Below are 22,761 nucleotides of genomic sequence, written 5' to 3'. Positions count from 1 at the left end.
AAAACCATTGCGACATTTAAAAAAAATATATCTCCGGAGCCGCGATCTGACAGCGGGCGGGAAGGTGATGTCGGGACGGTGCGTGACTTAACATGCGACGTCACAGCCAGTACAGCACCTGCCACAGTGGGGAGTGTCGGGGTGTACAATGCGCCTCCTCCCCTCGCTAGTATCCGCCCCGGAGCCGTGGTGTAGCAGGAACCCCCCACCCCAATCATTCTGTTTGTACAAACTTCACACACACACACTCACACACTACATACGCCACATTTCTGTTATAAATTCATAGAAAATCAACCATACATTGGATTTGCACTGTTCCATTTTATTTTACTCCATATGACAAGAACTAACAAAGGGGGGTGGCTTGGCCCTGGTCAGCCATAATCCCTTCACTGTCTCAGCACATCTGCAGGAGCTCTGCCCAGTGGCTGTGCCGACCCTGATGATCCCAGACAGAAGACAATCAAGATCACAAAGAACTTGCATATGGGAGTGGATTCAGCATGGACTGAAACAAAGGACAATAATCAGATCTTCCCTCAGGGGGCAGGAAACTGCAAACTCCCCTTTGTCTCCTGGAAGTGACTCAAGGGGTAGGGGGGAAAGGAGGAACCAGCCAGGTGACAAGACACTCAGGTTACCACCAACTCCTCCCTCAACCCCTCCTTTCTGTAATGTATGCATGATGTTTCTGGGGGTGGGCTTGACCTAGAGGAGGGGAATTTCAAAAGTTTTTATAAGACCTGGCACACTATTTTTCTGGGTCCTTCCTCTCACCTGCTAGTGAGGGGAGCACCCTGTCGCGACTGTCTTTTCTTCAATAAAGACCAGGCCTACAGGCTGCTGATTTGCTTCCAATTTGCTCTGGTTGGTGTCTTTGTTTTGTCCAAGGGAGCCCTCGGATTTTTCCGGTAACAGTGGCAAATGTGTAAAAGAGCCACATGCGGCTCCGGGTTGCTGACCCCTGCTCTTGGGCTTTCCGATTGGAAGGTTGGCGGTTCGAATCCCGGCAACAGGACGAGCTCCCGTTGCTCTGTCCCAGCTCCTGCCAACCTAGCAGCTCGAAAGCACACCAGTGCAAGTAGATAAATAGGTACCACTCTGGCGGGAAGGTAAACTGTGTTTCCGTGCGCTCTGGTTTCCATCACTGTGTCCCATTGGGCCAGAAGCGGTTTAGTCATGTTGAACACATGACCTGGAAAGATGTCTGCGGACAAACGCCGGCTCCGTCGGCCTGAATGCGAGATGAGCGCCGCAACCCCATAGTCGCCTTTGAGTGGACTTAACCGTCCAGGGGTCCTTTACCTTAGGGGTCTTCTGCTAAATGTGTGGCAGCACTGGGGTAGAACAGCAGAACAACATATGCTGAGACCACGGGGTATAGGGCAGCATATAAATGCAATACAGTGGTACCTCAGGTTAAGTACTTAATTCATTCCGGAGATTTGTACTTAACCTGAAACTGTTCTTAACCTGAAGCACCACTTTAGCTAATGGGGCCTCCCGCTGCTGACACGCCACCGGAGCACGATTTCTGTTCTCATCCTGAAGCAAAGTGCTTAACCTGAAGCACTATTTCTGGGTTAACAGAGTCTGCAACCTGAAGCGTATGTAACCCGAGGTACCACTGTAAATAATAATAACAACAATCCATAATGTCTACCATGATTGCAGCAGTAACTGCATTAAAAACATGCTTCAGAATTACACCCACAATTAAAAAAAAAAAAAAAAAACCACTGTGGAGAGGCTCTCTGTCACACAGGGAAGATTTTCCGCCACTCTCATGCAAGCACAAAGGGCATCTTTGATCCCTGTGTTTGCCACATTAAAAAAAAAAATGAATTAATGCTCCATCGGCTTTGACAATGACCCAACATGCAGACAAGCCGGGGCTGTTTGTTTTCAGCTGGGAGGAATGATGGGGAAGGCATAATCACCAGCAGATTTTCTGTGTACCTCCTACTACTGCCAGGGCAGAAAAGGAGAGAGTGTGTGTGTGTGACATTGGCAACTCTACCAAGGCAGCCAGAAGGGCAGGAATCGGGGGCAAAGGAGCCTTAGTGGATCAGACCAGAGAGTCCCATCTAATCTAAGATCCTGCCCTCCATAAAATACCTCTGGGGTAGGCGCAGAACCAGAGCAGGAAGGCAAGAACCACCTGAATGTGTTCCTCGCTCCCCAGAATCCAGGATTCAAAAGCTGAAGGTTCCACTTTGGAGTTTTCGTGACTCGTAGCTATTGATGGATAGGGACGCGGGTGGTGCTGGGCTCAGGGCGGCTAACACCAGTAAAATTACAGTAAAAACATAATAGGAAAAAAACAAAAAAACAATTTAAAATACAGGTTAAGATGCAGTTTAAAATGCAGCCTCATTTTAAAAGTAGCCCATAGATCAAAACCATAAAGGGAGGAACTGAGGCCAAACCAAAGGCCAGGTGGAACAGCTCTGCCTTGCAGGCCCTGTACAGTGGTACCTCGGGTTAAGAACTTAATTCATTCCAGAGGTCCGTTCTTAACCTGAAACTGTCCGTTCTTAACCTGAGGTACCACTTTAGCTAATGGGGCCTCCTGCTGCCACCGTCGCGCGATTTCTGTTCTCATCCTGAAGCAAAGTTCTAATTTCTGGGTTAGCGGAGTCTGTAACCTGAAGCGTCTGTAACCTGAAGCGCCTGTAAGCCGAGGTACCACTGTATAGCGAGCGCTTTTAAAGCCCACCCGAGCTAGCTCAACCTGTCACCATCTCTTGAACCTGCAGATGTTGTGGCGCATGGACCTCCCCCAGCCGCGCATGGTGGCCCATCAGAGGCGCATTGAGCCTTGTGGTTTGCGGTGTTCTGCTGCCTGCCTGGTGGGCTGCTTCCAGCTCAAAGGGATTTGTGGATCTTTAGCCATTCAGCAGCAGAGGGGATTTCGCAGTCCCTGCGCCGCCGAGGCAGAGAAGAAGGTCAGGCTCACACCCTGAGCAGCTGTTCCTCCTCTCTTCCCTCTGGACCTGCCGAAATATTGCACGAGATGGACTCTCGAAAGGCGCAGGGGGCCTTGACCTTGGTTGCAATGGGGGGGGAGAGCGGCTGCCTTTTAACGCCTCGGCCCTCTCCGTCCGAGACTGGCCCTGTTCCAGCGGATTTTCGAGAGGGAGTTAAATATATTTGCTTGGGTAAATATATTTATTTGCCTTTGAGGCATTGTTTAAGGAGCAGGACTGGAGCCAGGTTGCAGGTGGCGTGGGGTGGAGAGGTTAATTTGCTCTCTGGCAGCTGCTAGACTTGCAAGATATTGAACCAGGAAAGAGGTTCGTGTGCCCACGATGTTTCAGTGTGCAAGGTGGGGTGGGACATGATAGAAGCTTATAAGATGAATTATATATATATATATGAATGAATGGAAATGGTTTATTGAATATTTACAGGTAAATTACAAACAGGTAAAAACATTTTCAGGATTTTTGTAACAACCTGCAGTTTCAGAAGAGTATATACTTAAAGAAGATGAAATAAATGAGCAAATTAAGTTAATGTGGATATGCAGAAGATATTAAAAAACAAATTTAAGGAACCGCAGAAAGAGAGGGGTGGAAGTCAAGTTTGGAAATGTCAAAGGCTGAGGGCCTTCTCGGTAGTGGCACCCGCCCTGTGGAACGCCCTCCCACCAGATGTGAAAGAGAAGAACAACTACCAGACTTTTAGAAGACATCTGAAGGCAGCCCTGTTGAGGGAAGCTTTTAATGTTTAACAGACGATTGTATTTTAATACTTTGTTGGAAGCTGCCCAGAGTGGCTGGGGAGGCCCAGCCAGATGGGCGGGGTATAAATAATAAATTATTATTATAAAATGAATGTACAATTAGTGAAATGTATAAAATTAGTGAAATGCATAAACTTGAAAAGTATAAATAAATAAATAAATAGAATAGAATATCGAAAAAAGAAAGAACAGAAGAAGAAGAAGCTTATAAGATGATATCTGGTGAGGAGAAAGTAGAGAGCATAGTTTTTCTCCCTCTCGCATCATATTAGGCGGGCAATAGGTTCAAGCCAGAAAAAAGAAAGGACTACTTTGCACAATGCACAGTTACCTTCTGGAACTCCCTGCCACAAGATGTATTCATAGGCAAGGGCTTAGAAGGCTTTAAAGAAAAACACACAGAGCAGGGGAATTCACAAAGGATAAGAGGTCTACAAATTACTAATAGCCCAACAAAAGTGGGTCAAACCCCACACCGTTCCCCTGCAAAAAAACCCACATTTGTGGAATGAGAAATATTTCAGCAGGAAGTTACACACTGGTCGGAAATGAAGTAGTGGGGGCACCCCAAAATTTCTGCAGGGTGCACACGACATTGAAAAAGGAGTCATAGTATGATTGCCCTGATAGTACAAATAACTGCGAACGCACAATAAAAGGGCATTTGAAGAGGCTTTAACTGGCATCTTAAACAGCGGATCTCTTGCAAAATGCTTTGCTCGGACAAGAAATAGCTGACAGCTGCCGATCATCCGACCTCCACAACAACAAAAGAAGTAAGATATGAGAAGGTTAAAATAAAAAGCGGGAGGGGTGGGTTGGTTGGAAGTCCTGTGTCCAGTTCTGAGCACTTCAGAGTGGCGCATGCTCTAGTTATCTCCCGCTTGGACTACTGCAATGCGCTCTACGTAGGGCTACCTTTGAAGGTAACCCGGAAACTGCAATTAATCCAGAATGCAGCAGCTAGACTGGTGACTGGGAGTGGCCGATGAGACCACATAACACCAGTCTTGAAAAACCTACATTGGCTCCCAGTACGTTTCTGAGCACAATTCAAAGTGTTGGTGCTGACCTTTAAAGCCCTAAACGGCCTTGGCCCAGGATACCTGAAGGAGCATCTCCACTCCCATCATTCTGCCCGGACACTGAGGTCCAGCGCCGAGGGCCTTCTGGCGGTTCCCTCATTGCGAGAAGCAAAGCTACAGGGAACCAGGCAGAGGGCCTTCTCAGTAGTGGCACCCGCCCTGTGGAATGCCCTCCCACCAGATGTCAAAAACAAATACCAAACTTTTAGAAGACATCTGAAAGCAGCCCTGTTTAGGGAAGTTTTTAATGTGTGACATTTTGATGTATTTTTAATCTTTGTTGGACGCCGCCCAGAGTGGCTGGGGAAACCCAGCCAGATGGGCGGGGTACAAATAATAAATTATTATAATTAGCGCCAGTGTGGTGTAGTGGTTAAGAGCGGTAGTCTCGTAATCTGGTGAACCGGGTTCGCTTCCCCGCTCCTCCACATGCAGCTGCTGGGCGACCTTGGGCCAGTCACACTTCTTTGAAGTCTCTCAGCCCCACTCACCTCACAGAGTGTTTGTTGTGGGGGAGGAAGGGAAAGGAGAATGTTTGCCACTTTGAGACTCCTTCGGGTAGTGATAAAGCGGGATATCAAATCCAAACTCTTCTTCTTCTTCTTCTTCTATTATTATTATTAACAAGCCGGAAGCTGTGCAGAGGACAACAACCAAGAGTCTGGAAACAAAGCCTGATGAGGAACGGTTGAAGGAGCTGGGCATGTTTAGCCTGGAGAAGAGGAGGCTCAGAGCCATCTTCCAATTGCTGCCACATGGAAGTGGAACAAGCTGCTCCAAAGGGGAGAATCGGACCAAGAGATTCAAGAAAGGAGATTCCGAATAAAAAGGTGGAATTTTCAGACAGTAAGAGCTGCTTGACGGTGGAACTGTCCCCCACTGGAGGTTGTGGACTCTCCTTCCTTGCAGAGGTTGGGTGGCCATCTGTCAGGGAGGCTTCAGCTGAGATTCCTGCATTGCAGGCAGAGGCGTAGCAAGGTCAGGTGGTACCGGGTGCGAATTTATTTTGTCAACCTCCCCCCCCCCCATTGACGGCTCAGGATAGGCTTGGGAGTCGCGGGCAGGTGGCACATCAAATGTCACCCCCTTAGTGATGACACCCGGGGCGGTCCGCCCCCCTGCCCCCCTTCCTACGCCTCTGATTTCAGGGGGTCAGGCTAGATGGCCCTTGGGGGTCCCGTCCATCTCTATCATTATATGATTCTACTATGAAAATAAGAGCCTGCACTGTGTGTGTGTGGCGGGGTATCTTTCTCCATCTTTCTGTGCTTCCTCGCAATCCCGTCTGCTTTCAGACGCTGCTGATGGAGAACAGGGCAGGCTTTCTTCTTCAAGAGAACACGCCACACAAGGCAAGCCAGCGAGGCCAAGGCTTAATATTAGTACATTTCCCGAGTTCCCTCCTGCACACAGCGCAAGAAAGCAACAATGTTGTTTTTTGGGTGGTTTTTTTTCTTAAAAGCCTCATGGAAAAATCCACCAGAGCCAGCCGTGTCTCCTGAGGACAACCTGTCAGCTGAGTTGCTGCAGCACATTTGCCAGCTCTTGCAAAAGCTTGACTTCTTTTCAAGCCTGCAAACGGCAGCAGCAAGATGGCGAGGCTGGTTGCATTTGTTAGAGTTTGCGGGCAAGCTTTTAAAAAAGGGCGCAGATTTATATGCTGGTGAACAAGCACCACCTGTTTATCCTCTCTGCCTTTCAGGAGCCGAGAGAGAGAGACAGACCCCAGGAACTGCCACCACAAAAGTCCCGGTCTTACCCCACTTCCAACGCGCTTCGGCTGTCTTTCAGCAACCTGCTTTTGACTTTTGTGTCTGGTACCAGAAGTTGGCAGAGCAGAGCGATGGCTGGGACACCTGGCCCTGTTCGGGGGTCTGCCAAGAAAGAACCAGCAGCCCCCTCTCAGCTGTTGTTCAGCGTCCTTTGCATCTGGGCGGTGCAAACCCTACAGTCTGGGGTGTCTGAGAAACCATAACTGTCAACCGTCCCTTATTTGGCGGGAAACTCCCTTATCCCAGCGCCGTGTCCCGCTGCTGTCCCTTATTGATGATGTCCCTTAAATTTCCCGGGTTTCATGCTCGCCCGGCTCGGGAGGGAAGCAGCGGCTCGGGGTCCTCTACCTCGAGAGAGAGCGCGCATGAGCTGCCGCGTCTCCGTCTCTCCCTTCCCCCCCCCCCCAGGGGCGCATTGTGAGGAGACAGGTGGCAGCGGGTCGGCAGGCAGCCCCTCTCTTGCGAGACTTCTGTCGCGCTGCCAGGGGAAGCCGGAGGCGGCAGCAGCGGTGGCGGCTGAGGAGGTGGCCTGAGGGAGGAGGAAGAGAGGAAGAGGAGGGGATGGGGAGGGACGCAGAAGGGCGGCGCTTCAGCGGCGCCGCAGCCGCCTCATGCCGGGCTCGGGGCGGCGTAGGTGAATCTCTCTCTCCCCCCGCCCTTGGGCGGGGAAGGGCCGATGGAACTCCTCGCGCCAGGACGACGGCAGCGCCGACGTGCTGCTTAGCATCCCTTCGAACCAGTGCAGCATCTTAATGTAATGATTTCTCCTTCTGCATCCCTTTCATAACTCTATTTTTATAAATCATTTGTCCATCCATAGTTCAAATTTTTACTACAAGTTTTCTGTCAATCCTACCAATGTATGTAACTCTTGACAATAGCTTTTCAACTAAATTATAAACTTTCCCCCTTCTTTATTAAAGAGGTCCTCTTCCTGGTTTCTAATTCTGCCTGTAAGCTTTGCCATCTTGACGTCGTTCATCGGTTTTGTCTGCCCCTCTTCTTTGGTGGGAGTTGTAGACCCTTAGGATCATCTAGTCCAACCCCCTGCAAAACACGGTCAGTCGCAGTAAAAGCAGCATGGCTCCATCAGTGCCGGATTTATGCATAAGCTAAGCAAAATCCCTTATTTTGGCTGTTGATCCCTTATTTTCGAGGCTGCCGGTCCCTTATTTTCAAATCTGTAAGTTGACAGCTATTCTGAGAAACCCCCTTTTGTGAATCCACCTTCGTCGCTTCCGTCACTGACTCTGCCCTCACTTCTGCCCCCAGTGCCCCATATGCCGGAAGGGGCCTTTCTTGGACCAGGATATTTCAAGAGTTCCCCAGAAAAGAAGCAAACTCTCCCTTCACCCCAGTCTTACCTGCCTGGCAGCCTGTTAGGAAGCATCGCCCAGGCAGGTGCTTATTGCGAGAGGGGGACTTCTCAAGCATGCAAGGTTTTCTGTTTTGTGTGATGGCCTGGGACTCGGGCTCAGACTCGGAACCAGAGGAGTCTCAGTCCACAGCGGATCCTTTGCCTCAGGTGCCACTGTATTCTGCTCTGGTCAGACCTCACCTGGAGTACTGTGTCCAGTTCTGGGCACCACAGTTCAAGAAGGACACTGACAAACTGGAACGTGTCCAGAGGAGGGCAACCAAAATGGTCAAAGGCCTGGAAACGATGCCTTATGAGGAACGGCTAAGGGAGCTGGGCATGTTTAGCCTGGAGAAGAGGAGGTTAAGGGGTGATATGATAGCCATGTTCAAATATATAAAAGGATATCACATAGAGGAGGGAGAAAGGTTGTTTTTTGCTGCTCCAGAGAAGCGGACACGGAGCAATGGATCCAAACTACAAGAAAGAAGATTCCACCTAAACATTAGGAAGAACTTCCTGACAGTGAGAGCTGTTTGACAGTGGAATTTGCTGCCAAGGAGTGTGGTGGAGTCTCCTTCTTTGGAGGTCTTTAAGCAGAGGCTTGACAACCATATGTCAGGAGTGCTCTGATGGTGTTTCCTGCTTGGCAGGGGGTTGGACTCGATGGCCCTTGTGGTCTATTCCAACTCTATGATTCTATGATTCTATCTGAACCAAGTCTGGCGCCTGATTCTGAAGAGCCCCAGTCTGCACAGGTTCCCCTGCAACAAGCACCAGCTGGGCCGAGTCAGGGGCCTGAGCCTGCCCTGGCTCCAGATGCGGGGATTACCTCATTGCCTTCAGCTGGGCCATTACTTACAGCTGCTCCACTACCGGTTGGGTCAGGGGAGGCTGAGGCGGCCTCTGGGTCTAGTAACCCACCGACGTCTCCCGAGCTGCAAAGACTGAGGTCTGAGAGAAGGAGAGACCCGAGTACTCGCAGGAGGAGTGCTCGCCTTCGGGCGAAACAGGGAGGTGAGTCGTCAGGGGATCAAGACTGGCCATTACCCCGACAAAGAGAAAAGGCTGTCGGACCCCGCCCCAGGTTGCGGGAGCAACATTTCTGTTTGCCAGAACCTGCTTGTGATCCAGCCTGACCTTGCCTGGTTTTCTGCCTCGTGTCCTGTCTTGGCCCTGTCAGACTGACTCCTCGCCTCTGGATGTGGGACTGGACCTGGACCACGCTACTCGGGTTAGCCCCGGGCCCAGCACAGTTTTGTTTTGCAGACCTGATGTAAAAATGCCGGTTTCTACATCCCAGCTCAATTTCATCTGGCCTTGTCCCTTTCAGGGGGAAATCCAACAAGTGAAAAATAAAAGGTTGTTGTTTTTTTTGCTATATAGTGGTACCTCGGTTTAAGTACAGCCCTGTTTATGAACTATTCGGTTTACGAACTCTGCAAAACCGGAAGTTTGCGAACTTTACCGGTGGCAGGAGGCCTCATTAGGAAAAACGTGCCTCAGTTTAAGAACGGTTTCGGTTTAAGAACGGGCTTCCGGAATAGATTAAACCGAGGTACCACTGAAATGGCAAAAATAACGTCTTATTTCAGAGCAAAAGCACCAACTTATTATAGGAACACTTTCTGTGAACACTAGGGTCCCTATACAATGTTGTCCAGAGAATTACTACCTCTTGCAATCTCAAAATAGTTTTGAAGTTTTTTAGTTGTATCTTCTTCTTTAAAAAAACAAAAACAAAACTTGACTTAGGGATCATCCACATTTCCATTTGTCCTAGGCGCGGGTTGTAGAGGTTTTTTCTTTCATCCTGCCACTTTCAATGGGAAAACCCACTGATGATGGAAGACATGTCAATCAGGGATTGATGTTTGTTCTGATTCAGCGGTAAAGAGCAGGTTTTCCTGGGGGGAGAGGCAGGATGGAAGAAAAACCTCTCAGACCCATGCCTAGCAAACGTGGGGCAAACAGAACAAATCCTGGACCCAACAGAAGTGAGCCCTGAGATAACGTTAGAAAGTAGACGGAATGAACAAAATAGCATTCTGAATGTAAAGGGCTTTTTAGACGACTGTTTCCATTCATTCTTTACAACGAACGATGTCAACTTTCAATCTATTATTAACGGCTTGATTCGTTTTACTGTAAGGTTCTCTTGGATGCTGTCAGCTTGAAAACAAATTCAGGCTTCTAAAATTTGTTAGGATGTTTTACATCCCTGTCATGCTGAAGCATCGACCGCCACTTTTTCCTTTCCATGCTCTGTGAGGAGAAGCACTGTCAAATTCCAGGCATGGCCAACTGCCTCGTGGCACCAGGCCAAGGGCCCAACTGGCATATCCTCCTGCCAAGCCAACCTTGCCCAGTGACGTTGGGGGTGGGATGGACAACCCCCTTTGAGAACAAATGGCCCAGGATTAATCTACTTCAAAAAATCATAGATTCATGGAAGGGACCCCGAGGGTCATCTAGTCCAACCCCCTGCAATGCGGGAATCTCAGCTAAAGCATCCATGACAGATGGCTGTCCAAACTCTGCTTAGAAACCTCCAAGGAATACCGACGAAAGAAGAATGGCAGACAAAATTAATGGGCTACGCAGAATTGGATAAAACGACAGGAAGGATTCGAAACCTGCTGGACCAGAGATTTACAGAAGATTGGAAGAAATATACAAATTACTTGAAGAGCAACTGTAATGAACAAATTACGCTAGAAGTTTTGTAAGGAGAAATATATGAAATATTGCAAAGAAGAGAAAGAAGAGAGATATTAGTTATGATATATGTAATAGTGAAAGTAAAAAGGTAAAGGGACCCCTGACCATTAGGTCCAGTCGTGACCGACTCTGGGGTTGCGGCGCTCATCTCGCTTTATTGGCCGAGGGAGCCGGCGTACAGCTTCCAGGTCGTGGCCAGCATGACTAAGCCGCTTCTGCCAAACCAGAGCAGCGCACGGAAACGCCGTTTACCTTCCCGCCGGAGTGGTACCTATTTATCTACTTGCACTTTGAGGTGCTTTCGAACTGCTAGGTTGGCAGGAGCAGGGACCGAGCAACGGGAGCTCACCCCGTGGCAGGGATTCGAACCACTGACCTTCTGATCGGCAAGCTCTGTGGTTTAACCCACAGTGCCACCCGCGTCCCTATAGTGAAAGTAAGAAATGTCAATTAAGTGATAAGTTTGGAAAATTTTCAGATGTGATTGATGGAAGTCAAAAAAAATTGTATAAGATATAAAAGTATGTTTAATAATTGTTGAAAATGGTATGCTAAAAAACTAATTACACACACACACACACACACGTAACCACCAAGGAAGGGGACCTCCCAAGGGAGTCCGTTTCCCTGTCTAACGGCTCTTGTTTTCAGAAAGTTATGCCTGATGTTTAGTCAGAATCTCCTTTCTTGTAGCCTGAAACCTTTGGTTCAAGTCCTACCCTCCCAAGCAGGAGAAAGAAGAAGAAGAAGAAGAAGAAGAAGAAGAAGAAGAAGAGGAGGAGGAGGAGGAGGAGGAGGAGGAGGGAGTTTGGATTTGATATCCTGCTTTATCACTACCCTAAGGAGCCCCAAAGCGGCTAACATTCTCCTTTCCCTTCCTCCCCCACAACAAACACTCTGTGAGGTGAGTGGGGCTGAGAGACTTCAAAGATGTGTGACTGGCCCAAGGTCACCCAGCAGCTGCATGTGGAGGAGCGGGGAAGCGAACCCGGTCCCCCAGATTACGAGACTACCGCTCTTAACCACTACACCACACTGGCTATACACCACATACAAGCAAACTTGTTCCATTTCCCATGTGACAGCCCTCAAGATATTTGGAGACGGCTGTCATATTTCCTCCCGGTCTCCTTTTTCCCAGGCTAAAAGGACCCAAGTTCCTCAACTGTTTTTCATAAGGTTTGGTTTCCAGACCCTTGTTCATCTTGGTCGCCCTCCTCTGCACACCTTTCAGCTTGTCAATATCCTTCTTAGATTGTGGCGCCCCAAACTGGACACAGTCTTCCATGTGTGGTCTGACCAAGACAGAATACAGTGGCACTATTACTTCCCTTGATCTGGACACTATACTTCTGTTGATGTTGAAATTAATGACCCGAGGAACCAGGTCTTTCTAGGCAGTTTAAAAAAGCCAATCAGCTTTATTGTACTGATCAACAAATGAAAGTTTGCAGTCCTCAGAATTGATGCTTTTGAATTCTGGTGCTGGAGGAGACTCTTGAGAGTCCCATGGACTGCAAGAAGATCAAACCTCTCCATTCTGAAGGAAATCAGCCCTGAGTGCTCAATTGGAAGGACAGATCGTGAAGCTGAGGCTCCAGTACTTTGGCCACCTCATGAGAAGAGAAGACTCCCTGGAGAAGACCCTGATGTTGGGAAAGATGGAGGGCACAAGGAGAAGGGGACGACAGAGGACGAGATGGTTGACAGTGTTCTCGAAGCTACCAGCATGAGTTTGACCAAACTGCGGGAGGCAGTGGAAGACAGGAGTGCCTGGCGTGCTCTGGCCCAGGGGGTCACGAAAAGTCGGACACGACTAAATGACAACAATTACCTGTGATTCCTGCACTGCTGTGTGTTTGGCCAAATGACCCTAGTGGTCTCTTCCAACATTGCAGTTCTATGAGTCTATTATTCATCTAGCCAGGATTACGGACTCTGGCCGGCAGCTTTCCACGCAGTCCCTTGTACAGGTCTTTCGTGTTGCCTGTTACCTGAGATCCTTTATGGCTATGGGTGCCAGGAATCGCACCCTGGAACTGAGCCATGACCAGCTTTGAGAACCTGGAGGGCACCAGGTTGGCAATGGCTCGTGGGGGGGGGGGAGAGAAATCAGACCATTGGTCCATTTGGTTCAGCATTGCCAGCACTGATTGGCAGCTGCTCTCCAAGTTTCCAGACAGGGATTCTTATCTCAGGCCCAGACTGAGCCTGGGGTGCTATGTTTATTTGTATTTTCTTCCATAAAATGTATACCGCCGAGGGCCTTCTGGCGGTTCCCTCATTGCGAGAAGTGAGGTTACAGGGATCCAGACAGAGGGCCTTCTCGGTAGTGGCGCCCGCCTTGTGGAACGCCCTCCCACCAGATGTGAAAGAAATAAGCAGCTATCTTCTCTTTAAAAGACATCTGAAGGCAGCCCTGTTCAGGGAAGTTTTTAATATTTAACGCTGTACTGTTTTTAACACTTGATTGGGAGCTGCCCAGAGTGGCTGGGGAAACTCAGCCAGATGGGCGGGGTATAAATTATTATTATTATTATTATTATTATTATTATTATTATTATACGCTGCTTGGCTGTAAAACCAAAAGAAAACCAAAAAAACCTCAAGGCAGGTTTACAAAAACGATAAAATTTATCATTCGGAAGAACTAGCAGCAATAGCATGAGATGTTCGAAAAGCCAAAATAACAAGGGACTAAAAACAGTTGGTGCTGGAGGAGACTCTTGAGAGTCCCACGGACTGCAAGAAGATCAAACGTATCCATTCTGAAGGAAATCAGCCCTGAGTGCTCACTGGAAGGACAGATCGTGAAGCTGAGGCTCCAAGACTTGGGCCACCTCATGAGAAGAGAAGACTCCCTGGAAAAGACCCTGATGCTGGGAAAGATGGAGGGCACAAGGAGAAGGGGGCGACAGAGGACGAGATGGTGGGACAGTGTTCTCGAAGCTACGAACATGAGTTTGACCAAACTGCGGGAGGCAGTGGAAGACAGGAGTGCCTGGCGTGCTCTGGTCCAGGGGGTCACGAAGAGTCGGACACGACTAAATGACTAAACAACAACAAAAAAAGATGAAAACTCGCATTGACTTTCTAAACATCTGGGAAGTCCAAACCAAAGTGTTTCTCGCAGGTGCCCCAAAAAGAGAACGGCGAAAGAGCCCGACCTGAAATCAAGAGGCAAGGAGTTCCAACTGGAAACTGGAAGAATGGTTTCACACAAACAGCTGAGCAGCCCCCAGAGTATTGGATGGGTGGATGCAGTGTCAGTGAATCTGTTAGCTGCGACCTACAAAGGCCTCGCTCAGTCTCCTACAGTGGAAAGCTGCACACACAACAGATCCGATGGCTTGATATTTTTGGGTACTTAAAAAAAGAGCCCCCCTCCAAAACAAACCCCAATCCTCCATTTAGGAGGGCGGTGGGGGGGGGGGTGAGAAAGAGAGAGGGGCTTCCTTCCAAGCTGCCCTGGGGCATTTGTCAGATTCTGTCCAAAACCAGCTGCCTTGCCCCCCTTTCGGTGGCTTCCTATTTCGGGCAGGAGATGATGGGTTGGGAATCTGGGCTTGCAGCAATTCTCAGATTCCAAGCAGGGCCCTCGGAGACTCTCTTGCATACTAGCGCGGGAGAACAGAGGGTGTGTGTGTGTGTGTGTGTGTGTGGAATTCCTGTGCATGGAAACTTTTCCAGGACGCAAGCCTGCCGAAGCCCAAAGGTGGGGCTTGCACTCAGAAACCGTTTAAAGAAAAAAAAAGTACCCCTAAACATTTTTTTAAAATGAGAGTACCCCTAAACATTTTTTTAAGAAAAAAAGCACTGGGATTATGCTACAGTGGTAAAGGTAAAGGTACCCCTGCCCGTATGGGCCAGTCGTGTCCAACTCTAGGGTTGTGCGCCCATCTCACTCAAGAGGCCGGGGGCCAGCGCTGTCTGAAGACACTTCCGGGTCACGTAGCCAGCGTGACAAAGCTGCATCTGGCGAGCCAGAGCCGCACACGGAAACACCGTTTACCTTCCCGCTTGTAAGCGGTCCCTATTTATCTACTTGCACCCGGGGGTGCTTTCGAACTGCTAGGTTGGCAGGCGCTGGGACCGAGCAACGGGAGCTCACCCCGCCACGGGGATTCGAACCGCCAACCTTTCAATCAGCAAGCCCTAGGCGCTGAGGCTTTTACCCACAGCGCCACCCGCGTCCCATGCTACAGTGGTACCTCGGGTTAAGTACTTAATTCATTCTGGAGGTTCATTCTTAACCTGAAACTGTTCTTAACCTGAAGCATCACTTTAGCTAATGGGGCCTCCTGCTGCCGCCACACCACGATTTCTGTTCTCATCCTGAAGCAAAGTTCTTAACCTGAAGCACTATTTCTTGGTTAGCGGAGTCTGTAACCTGAAGCGTCTGTAACCTGAAGCGTCTGTAACCCGAGGTACCACTGTATAGGGAAGCTCCCTGTGTTCCAGAGGGCTGATAACTCTGCGTAAGAGACTGTCCTGCCTAATCTATCTAACCTCTGCTTAAAAACCACCAAGGAAGGTCCACCGCCTCTCGACAGAGACCTACTATCAAACAGCTCTTACTGTCAGAAAGTTCTTCCTGATGTTTAGCCAGAATCTTGTTCAAGTCCTACCCTCCAGACCCGGAGAAAACAAACTTGTTCCCTCTTCCATATGACAGTCCTTGAGATACAGTAGTACCTCGGGCTACAGACGCTTCAGGTTACAGACTCTGTTAACCCAGAAATAGTACCTCGGGTTGAGAACTTTGCTTCAGGATGAGAACAGAAATCGCATGGCGGCGGCAGCGGGAGGCCCCGCTGGGCTTTAAAAGCACTCGCTATACAGTGGTACCTCGGCTTACAGGCGCTTCAGGTTACAGACGCTTCAGGTTACAGACTCCACTAACCCAGAAATAGTACCTCGGGTTGAGAACTTTGCTTCAGGATGAGAACAGAAATCGCACGATGGTGGCAGCAGCGGGAGGCCCCATGAGCTAAAGTGGTACCTCAGGTTAAGAACAGTTTCAGGTTAAGAACGGACCTCCGGAACGAATTAAGTACTTAACTCGAGGTACCACTGTATGTGAAGATGGCTCTCATATCTCCTCTCAGTCTCCTCTTTTCCAGGCTAAGCATGCCCAACTCCCTCAACCATTCCTCATCAGGCTTGGTTTCCAGACTCCTGATCATCTTGGTTGCCCTCCTCTGGCCACCTTCCAGCTTGTCAACATCCTTCTTAAACTGTGGTGCCCAGAATTGGACACAGTATTCCAGGTGTGGTCTGACCATGGCAGAATAGAGTGGCACTATTACTTCCCTTGTGGGACGCGGGTGGCGCTGTGGTCTAAACCACAGAGCCTAGGGCTTGCCAATCAGAAGATTGGCGGTTCGAATCCCCACTATAGGGTGAGCTCTCGTTGCTCAGTCCATGCTCCTGCCAACCTAGCAATTCGAAAGCACACCAGTGCAAGTAGATAAATAGGTAACGCTCTGGCGGGAAGGTAACGGCATTTCCGTGTGCTGCTCTGGTTTGCCAGAAGCAGCTTAGTCATGCTAGCCACATGTACGCCGGCTCCCTTGGCCAATAAAGCGAGATGAGCGCCACAACCCCAGAGTTGTTCGCGACTAGACTTAACTGTCAGGAGTCCTTTACCTTTACCTTTATTACTTCCCTTGATCTCTAGACACTAGACTTCTGTTGATGCCACAGCCTAGAATAGCATTAGCTTTTTTTGCTGCTGCATCATGCTGTTGACTCATATCCACCAAGACCCCTAGATCCTTTTCACATGAACTGCTAGTAAGCCAAATGTCCCGTGTCTTATATTTGTGCATCTGGTTCTTCCTGCCCAAGTGCAGAACCTTACATTTGTTTCTACTGAAATTCATTTTATTAGCTCGGGTGAGCCCAGTTCTCCAATCCCTTAAGGTCATTTTGAATCCCGATTCTGTCTTCTGCAGCATGAGCTACCCCTCTCCGTTTGGTGCCATTCTCTCGACGATAGGAAATTAATGGCACAGAAATGAGCAGAGATTGCAAGCATGTGTTAGGCCTGGAACTGAGCGCCCCCCACCAATAGCATGGTGTTGGAGGGGGGAGCAGGGAGAGGGGGGGGAGAGAAGGAGGAGGGGGCGAGGAAGACGACGCGAGGGAGCCAAACGGGCACATGGAGAGTGCGTGTCCATAGCAGGCAACCTTTTATGGCGTTTTGCAAAGTCTCCGCGGCCCAAGCAACATCTCACACAAGCCCCGGCCGTCACAGGAACACGCACGGCCGGATCTCCCTGGTAAAGGGGGTAGGGCTATGCCATCTTGTCCACAAAAGGCAGTCTGTGCACCGCCAAGGGGGTGGGATGGCGTGCGTGCTTTGCTGTGGCGGCGGTGTTGAAAAGGAAGCTGCCAGAACAGTCTGCACAACCCTCCCTTGTCCGCTCTCTCCCTTTCTGCTGAAGCTAACACAAAGCTTGCGAGAGACTGCGAGAGAACGGAACAGGGACAACAAATAATACGGCCACCGTGGTGCCCAGAGGTCCTCTTTGCAAAGGCGGCTCGCCGTTTTCCAGGAAGTTCCCTTTGCAGTCCCAAAGGCTAGAGTCCCTTATTTTAAAACACAAAACACACACAAACATGTAGCCGGGAACTCCTGATCGCTGGCACGTGCTATTGAAAGGGCTTTTTATACGTTCGTAAAATGAAAGCAAGGAATTTGAGGGCTCTGTTCCACGCACGCAGACGTGCTTCAGTGCCAGGACTCAGCTCTGGAATTGTCCAAACAGGAGCAAGATGACTCCTAGACATGTGCAAAGTGCCTCTCTCGCTATTCAGTAATTAGAACCTCCTTCGCACTTAAGTTCTACCTGCCTGAGTTCAGCAGAAAGGGGGGGGGGTGCCTGGATCAAAACACTTAAATTCCAGGCATGCTTGAACTGCAATAACTTTTAGACTGAGCCCTGAAGATTCATTATTTGCCATTATATCCCACATTTTTTTCTCCCAGGAGCTCAAAGCGTGATGTACACGAATCTCCCCCTCCTCAAGTAACCCCCACTGCAGCCTTGCGAGGTAGGCCGGTCTGAGAGAAGACTGGCCCAGGTCCTAGTCTGACACCCAAACTGCTACACCGCACTGGCTAACCGCTTTCAAATTTATTCGCACATGGCAGAAGTGGCCACAGGAAGGGGTGGGGGCAGTTCATGGTTTCTTCTTGGCGCACAAATGCGTTCCCCACAACATCCAGCTGCAACAGTTTGCAGGGTGCTGATATCCACCAAGAACTGACCCGATTTCCAGAACTAAACTCTAAAAAGGGACGTCACCCTGAATAAGACTGGTATTAAACCTGCTTCTATTTAAAGAAGATGAAGACGACGACAGCATCCTATCCCCAGCTTCTGTACACTTCAAAGGAAAGAAAGGCGAAAATCCCATTACTGTACGTTATTCGCAGCTGTTCAAGGGCTGCCGGCCGGCACTCAAACAACAAACAGATCTGAGCAAAGGGAGCTGGAATATCTTGGTTTCTCCCCAGCAGGCGAACTGTAGGCAGGATTACGGTGTGGGCTTTTTGTGTGTTCGGCTGCGAGCTCAGCGCCTTGCATTCCCTGTCCTCTCGAATGCTTCTATTTCTATATTTATTTATTTCTGCGGGCAGCTTCTCTGCCGCTCCTGCTGAAACGCAACTCTAAGCAGTTGGCAATGGGGTTAAAGCGCCTTAAATGAAACACCAAATGTGGGGTGGGAAACAAGCAGGGAATTTGCCCGTTCTCTAAAATGCAACTAGCAAGCCAACCAAGCGCCAAGAAACATGAGATGCAAGCATCCACTGCCTGAAAAACCTGGGAAGTTCAAAGTGACTAGATGATCATCGGAGGTCCCTTCCAATTCCAAATCTGTGATTCTTAGAGATCCTGCCTCCTGGACTAATCTTTGGCCACAGCGAGGCTGATGAGAATCAAGGGACACGATGAGTCTCAAGGCAAATCTTAAAAAATGTAGTATAAACACTGACAACTGGGAAACACTGGCCTGTGAGCGCTCCATAGGAGAACAGCCTTTACCAAAGGTGTCATGGACTTTGAAGACACTCGAACTCAGGACGCAAGGGAGAAACGTGCTAAGAGGAAGGCATGCTTGGCAAATCCACACCGTGATCAACTCCCGCCCAGAAACCAATGTTCCCACTGTGGAAGGATGTATGGATCCAGAATTGGCCTCCACAGTCACCTACGGACTCATTGTTAAAACCGTGTTTATGGAAGACAATCTTACTTGGCTACAAGCGATCACCAAAGAAGAAGATCTCCTTGTGAACTGAAGGCAAAGAGGCTACCACTTTGCACAAACGCCTGTCCCCAGCCTCTCAGTCACACCAAACCCTTTTCTCTCTTTCTCTTTTTATTTTCTAAAAAAGGCCCCTGCATAGATGGCACCCAGGGGGAACATGCCCCGTTTGGTGTAAAGGAGATTCCCATCACAGAATCTGTACAGCTGGAAGGGACCCAAACGGTCAACTAGCCCAACCCCCAGCAATGGAACCAAACTTTCTGGGTGCAATTTGTTGATCTTTCTTTTATCAACGTGGGGCTCCCCACTCCTCAACCCCACCAACACCACCAACGAGAGGAACTGCAAGCAACCAGCCAGGAAAAGCTTGTCAACCGCAAAAGAATTTCTTTCCTTTTGGAGTCTTCAACATGCTATTTCATTTATTACAGGATTTCTTTTATATTACTCATTCAATTGATATTCCTCCCGAAAGAGCCTGGGGCAGTATTCTTAAATTTATATCCTGCCTTTCGTCCAAGGAATTTAAACTGGCTTACATAGCTCTCAATTTATCCTCAAAAACAACCTTGTGAGGTAGGCTAGGCTGAGAGGACTCAGCTACAATAGTAAAAAAAAAACCATCAGCTACAACAACAGTGTTTTAAATGCATTATAAACATTCTACACCAGATGGTGCTGTAGAGCACAAAACTTTTTAATGAGCTTTTACATAGGGGTTTTTTTCCTTTCGTTGTAACGATTTAATTTATGACTTATTTATAGCGGGTTTTTCTTCCTGTGTGTAGATCCATCCAGAGAGAGACACTAGCCAATATTTCCCAACAAGCTTCTTGGGCCAAGTTGAGATGTGAACCCTTGATTCCCAAATCCTAGTCCAACTCTTTTTAATTTACGCTAGCAGGGGTAGGGGCTAGCCTGTTTTCATAGAATAACAGAGTTGGAAGGGACCCAGGGGGTCATCTAGTCCAACCCCCTGCAATACAGGAATTTGCGGCTGTCCCAACAGGGGATCGAAACTGCAACCTTGGGATTATCAGCACCACGCTCTAACCAGCTGAGCTATCCTGTTGGACCTGATTCACAAGGTTTTGAGGTCCTGGACGGCAGGACGACCACCAGCCTAGGGTGGGATGTGAGGGGCCAGGCAAGGGTTACTAGTATCAATAACAGGTCTATACAGAGGCCACTCCTTGCAGGAGGTTCTTAAAAGTATGAGCTGCGGCTCTAATCACTGGCAAACCCAGCGGAGCAAAGATGAGATCATCACAAAATGGTCAAAGGCCTGGAAACGATGCCTTATGAGGAACGGCTAAGGGAGCTGGGCATGTTTAGCCTGGAGAAGAGGAGGTTAAGGGGTGATATGATAGCCATGTTCAAATATATAAAAGGATGTCATATAGAGGAGAGAGAAAGGTTGTTTTCTGCTGCTCCAGAGAAGCGGACACGGAGCAATGGATCCAAACTACAAGAAAGAAGATTCCACCTAAACATTAGGAAGAACTTCCTGACAGTAAGAGCTGTTCAACAGTGGAATTTGCTGGCAAGGAGTGTGGTGGAGTCTCCTTCTTTGGAGGTCTTTAAGCAGAGGCTTGACAACCATATGTCAGGAGTGCTCTGATGGTGTTTCCTGCTTGGCAGGGGGTTGGACTCGATGGCCCTTGTGGTCTATTCCAACTCTATGATTCTATGATTCTACAAAGAAGGAGGGAAGCTGTAGGGACAAGAGGGAAACCAAGGCACAGAGGAAAGCTCTGTTTGGGGGAGGCGGGGAAAGGAAGCAGCACAGAGTGTGCAAGAGTTAAACAGGTTTCTAAATCGGGCAGGGCGGCAAGAGAACAAATCAAGTTTAGATGGACATGGGTGGGTGTGTCACTGCCGAGAATATAGGAGACACTGGTTTTGCAGCCCAATCTGCAAATCGCGTGATTCCAGGGCCTCGGTTTCCCCCATTTTGCAAAACCGGAACACTAAGGTGGAATGACTTTATGGGGTTTAACAAACCCATTGATCGATGGCTATTGATCAGTGGCGTAGCGTGGGGGGTGCAGGGGGGGCCGGCCGCACCGGGCGCAACATCTGGGGTTAGGACAAATCCACAGGTTAGGGGGCGCAAATCCACGGGTTAGGGGGCGCAAATCCACAGGTTAGGGGGCGCAAATTACTTGCCTTGCCCCGGGTGCTGACAACCCACGCTACGCCACTGCTATTGATAATAATAGCTAAGTGGAACATCCAGGAACAGAGGCAGTCTATCACTCTAGCTGGAGACAAGCAACAGGGGAAAAGCCTACCTTATAAGATCATTGCTAAAGACCGACAAGGCAACTTTAGGAGAACATTCAGGAAGCACAATGTAAAATAGTCACTGGGAGAGAGAAGGGGGCCTCAGATTCCAGTATTAAAGGGCAGCTTGTGGGATCTGGGCACAGGTAAAGAAAGCTGGGCTACTATGTCCCCCAAAAAAGCCACAAGCCCATTTTTACTAGCTCTAAGGAGGTTGGCTGTGGCACAACAACAGAAAAAAGAAGGAGAATATCTCCCTCTTTTTTTCTTTTACTTTGAAAAGGCTTCCCTGTCTGGCTACCGGGCCAGTGGCTATTTGCAAGCCTGGCTAGGAAGGGTTCCAGCAATGATCTGGCAGACTCACCCCACTGTAAAAACTCCATTATGTATTTCTCCTGGGCGAGGGGCGACGTGCTCAGCTCGTGGTGCACGCAGAGCAGAAGGTCCACCAAGGTCTCCAGACCCACAGCGCTCCGGTCCAGGACCAGCTCCTCCAGTTTCTTCAGTCGCACCTCGGCAGCCATGGCGGGGGCGGGAGGCACCCCAGCAGCTGCCGTGCCTCCAGCCACATCCAGGGACGGCTGGCAGGAGCCGCCCTGGCTTGGGTCCTCTATGCCAGGCGGGCACCCCCCTGCCCCATGGGGGGCACAGTCTTCTCCTTCCTGGGCGATCAACCCGGCTTCTAGAAGTCCACAGGGTGGTCCAGAATGGAGAGAGCAGCTTTCTGGCAGCTGCTGGAGATGCGCGTGACTCTTTCTCTCTGTCTCACATTCAGCCTTCTCCCCGCACAAACTTTCCCAGACTTTCTCCTCTCTCAGGCTGTCCGAACTGCCAGTCTTCCTCGCCGGGCACACACGGACTTGTGCGCTCTCGTCCCTCGCGCACGCCACTGTCCCCGTCCTTTATGCTGCCTTGCGCACGGTTGTCCCTCCTTTTCTGTGGTCCGAAAACACACCCACGCTCCTCCCCTGCCCCCACTCTCTCTCTCACATGGACAAACACCCCTCGCCCCTCCCTCTCACTAGCAGCTCTCCCCTTGAATCACACAAGCACACCCAACCTTTCCCCCCTAGCGTCCAGGCCCCACAAACGTGCGAGACCCGGGTCTCCCTTCTCCCTTCGCTTTTGCGCACTGCAAAAAGAAACCTTGCGCAAATTTTGGCAGTGGCTCTCCTGAGCCAACTTGCAAAGTCCTGTCTCTCCCTCCGCCTCCCCTGGCTCAGTTTACCCCAGAAAAAGCCCCCTACCCCCGTCTCCTGACCACACCCTGCCCTTCCTGCCCAGCCCAGCCCAGCCTGGGATGCCTGTGTGCCAGGGACTTGCAGCAGCAGCCGCAGGCACAAACAACCCCATGCCCATTTAAAGGCCCCAGGAATGGAGTTCGAGGCCAAGAGGCTGGACTCCTCTTTAACCCCTTCTCAGCTCTCTCTCTCTCCTGCTCTCTCTCCCTCTCTCCCTTTTCTCAGCCACAGAGCTCCACTACAGTCTCCCTAGAACCCAGGCTCCATT

The 22,761-nt window shown here is 49.6% G+C and overlaps 1 protein-coding gene across 5 annotated transcripts in view; it reads right to left on the bottom strand.

Moving 5' to 3' along the window:
- DMPK (DM1 protein kinase) overlaps positions 1-22,547 on the bottom strand; it is a 53,659-nt gene extending 31,112 nt beyond the window's left edge. For 2 of the 5 annotated variants that reach the window (XM_077932288.1, XM_077932289.1), the window contains exon 1: positions 21,617-22,546. In XM_077932288.1, the coding sequence (XP_077788414.1) occupies positions 21,617-21,776 (160 nt within the window). In that variant the 5' untranslated portion in view covers positions 21,777-22,546. Of the gene's footprint in view, positions 1-21,616 lie in introns of all 5 variants that reach the window. The other 3 variants (XM_028742114.2, XM_077932290.1, XM_077932291.1) reach the window with 3 other exon arrangements.
- Positions 22,548-22,761: the final 214 nt, after the last annotated feature.

The sequence above is a fragment of the Podarcis muralis genome, chromosome 7 (assembly GCF_964188315.1).
Source record: "Podarcis muralis chromosome 7, rPodMur119.hap1.1, whole genome shotgun sequence".
In the NCBI taxonomy this organism is placed as follows: Eukaryota; Metazoa; Chordata; class Lepidosauria; order Squamata; family Lacertidae; genus Podarcis; species Podarcis muralis.
Note: the sequence above shows the minus strand (reverse complement) of the source record. Positions and strands in the feature narration are given on the sequence as shown.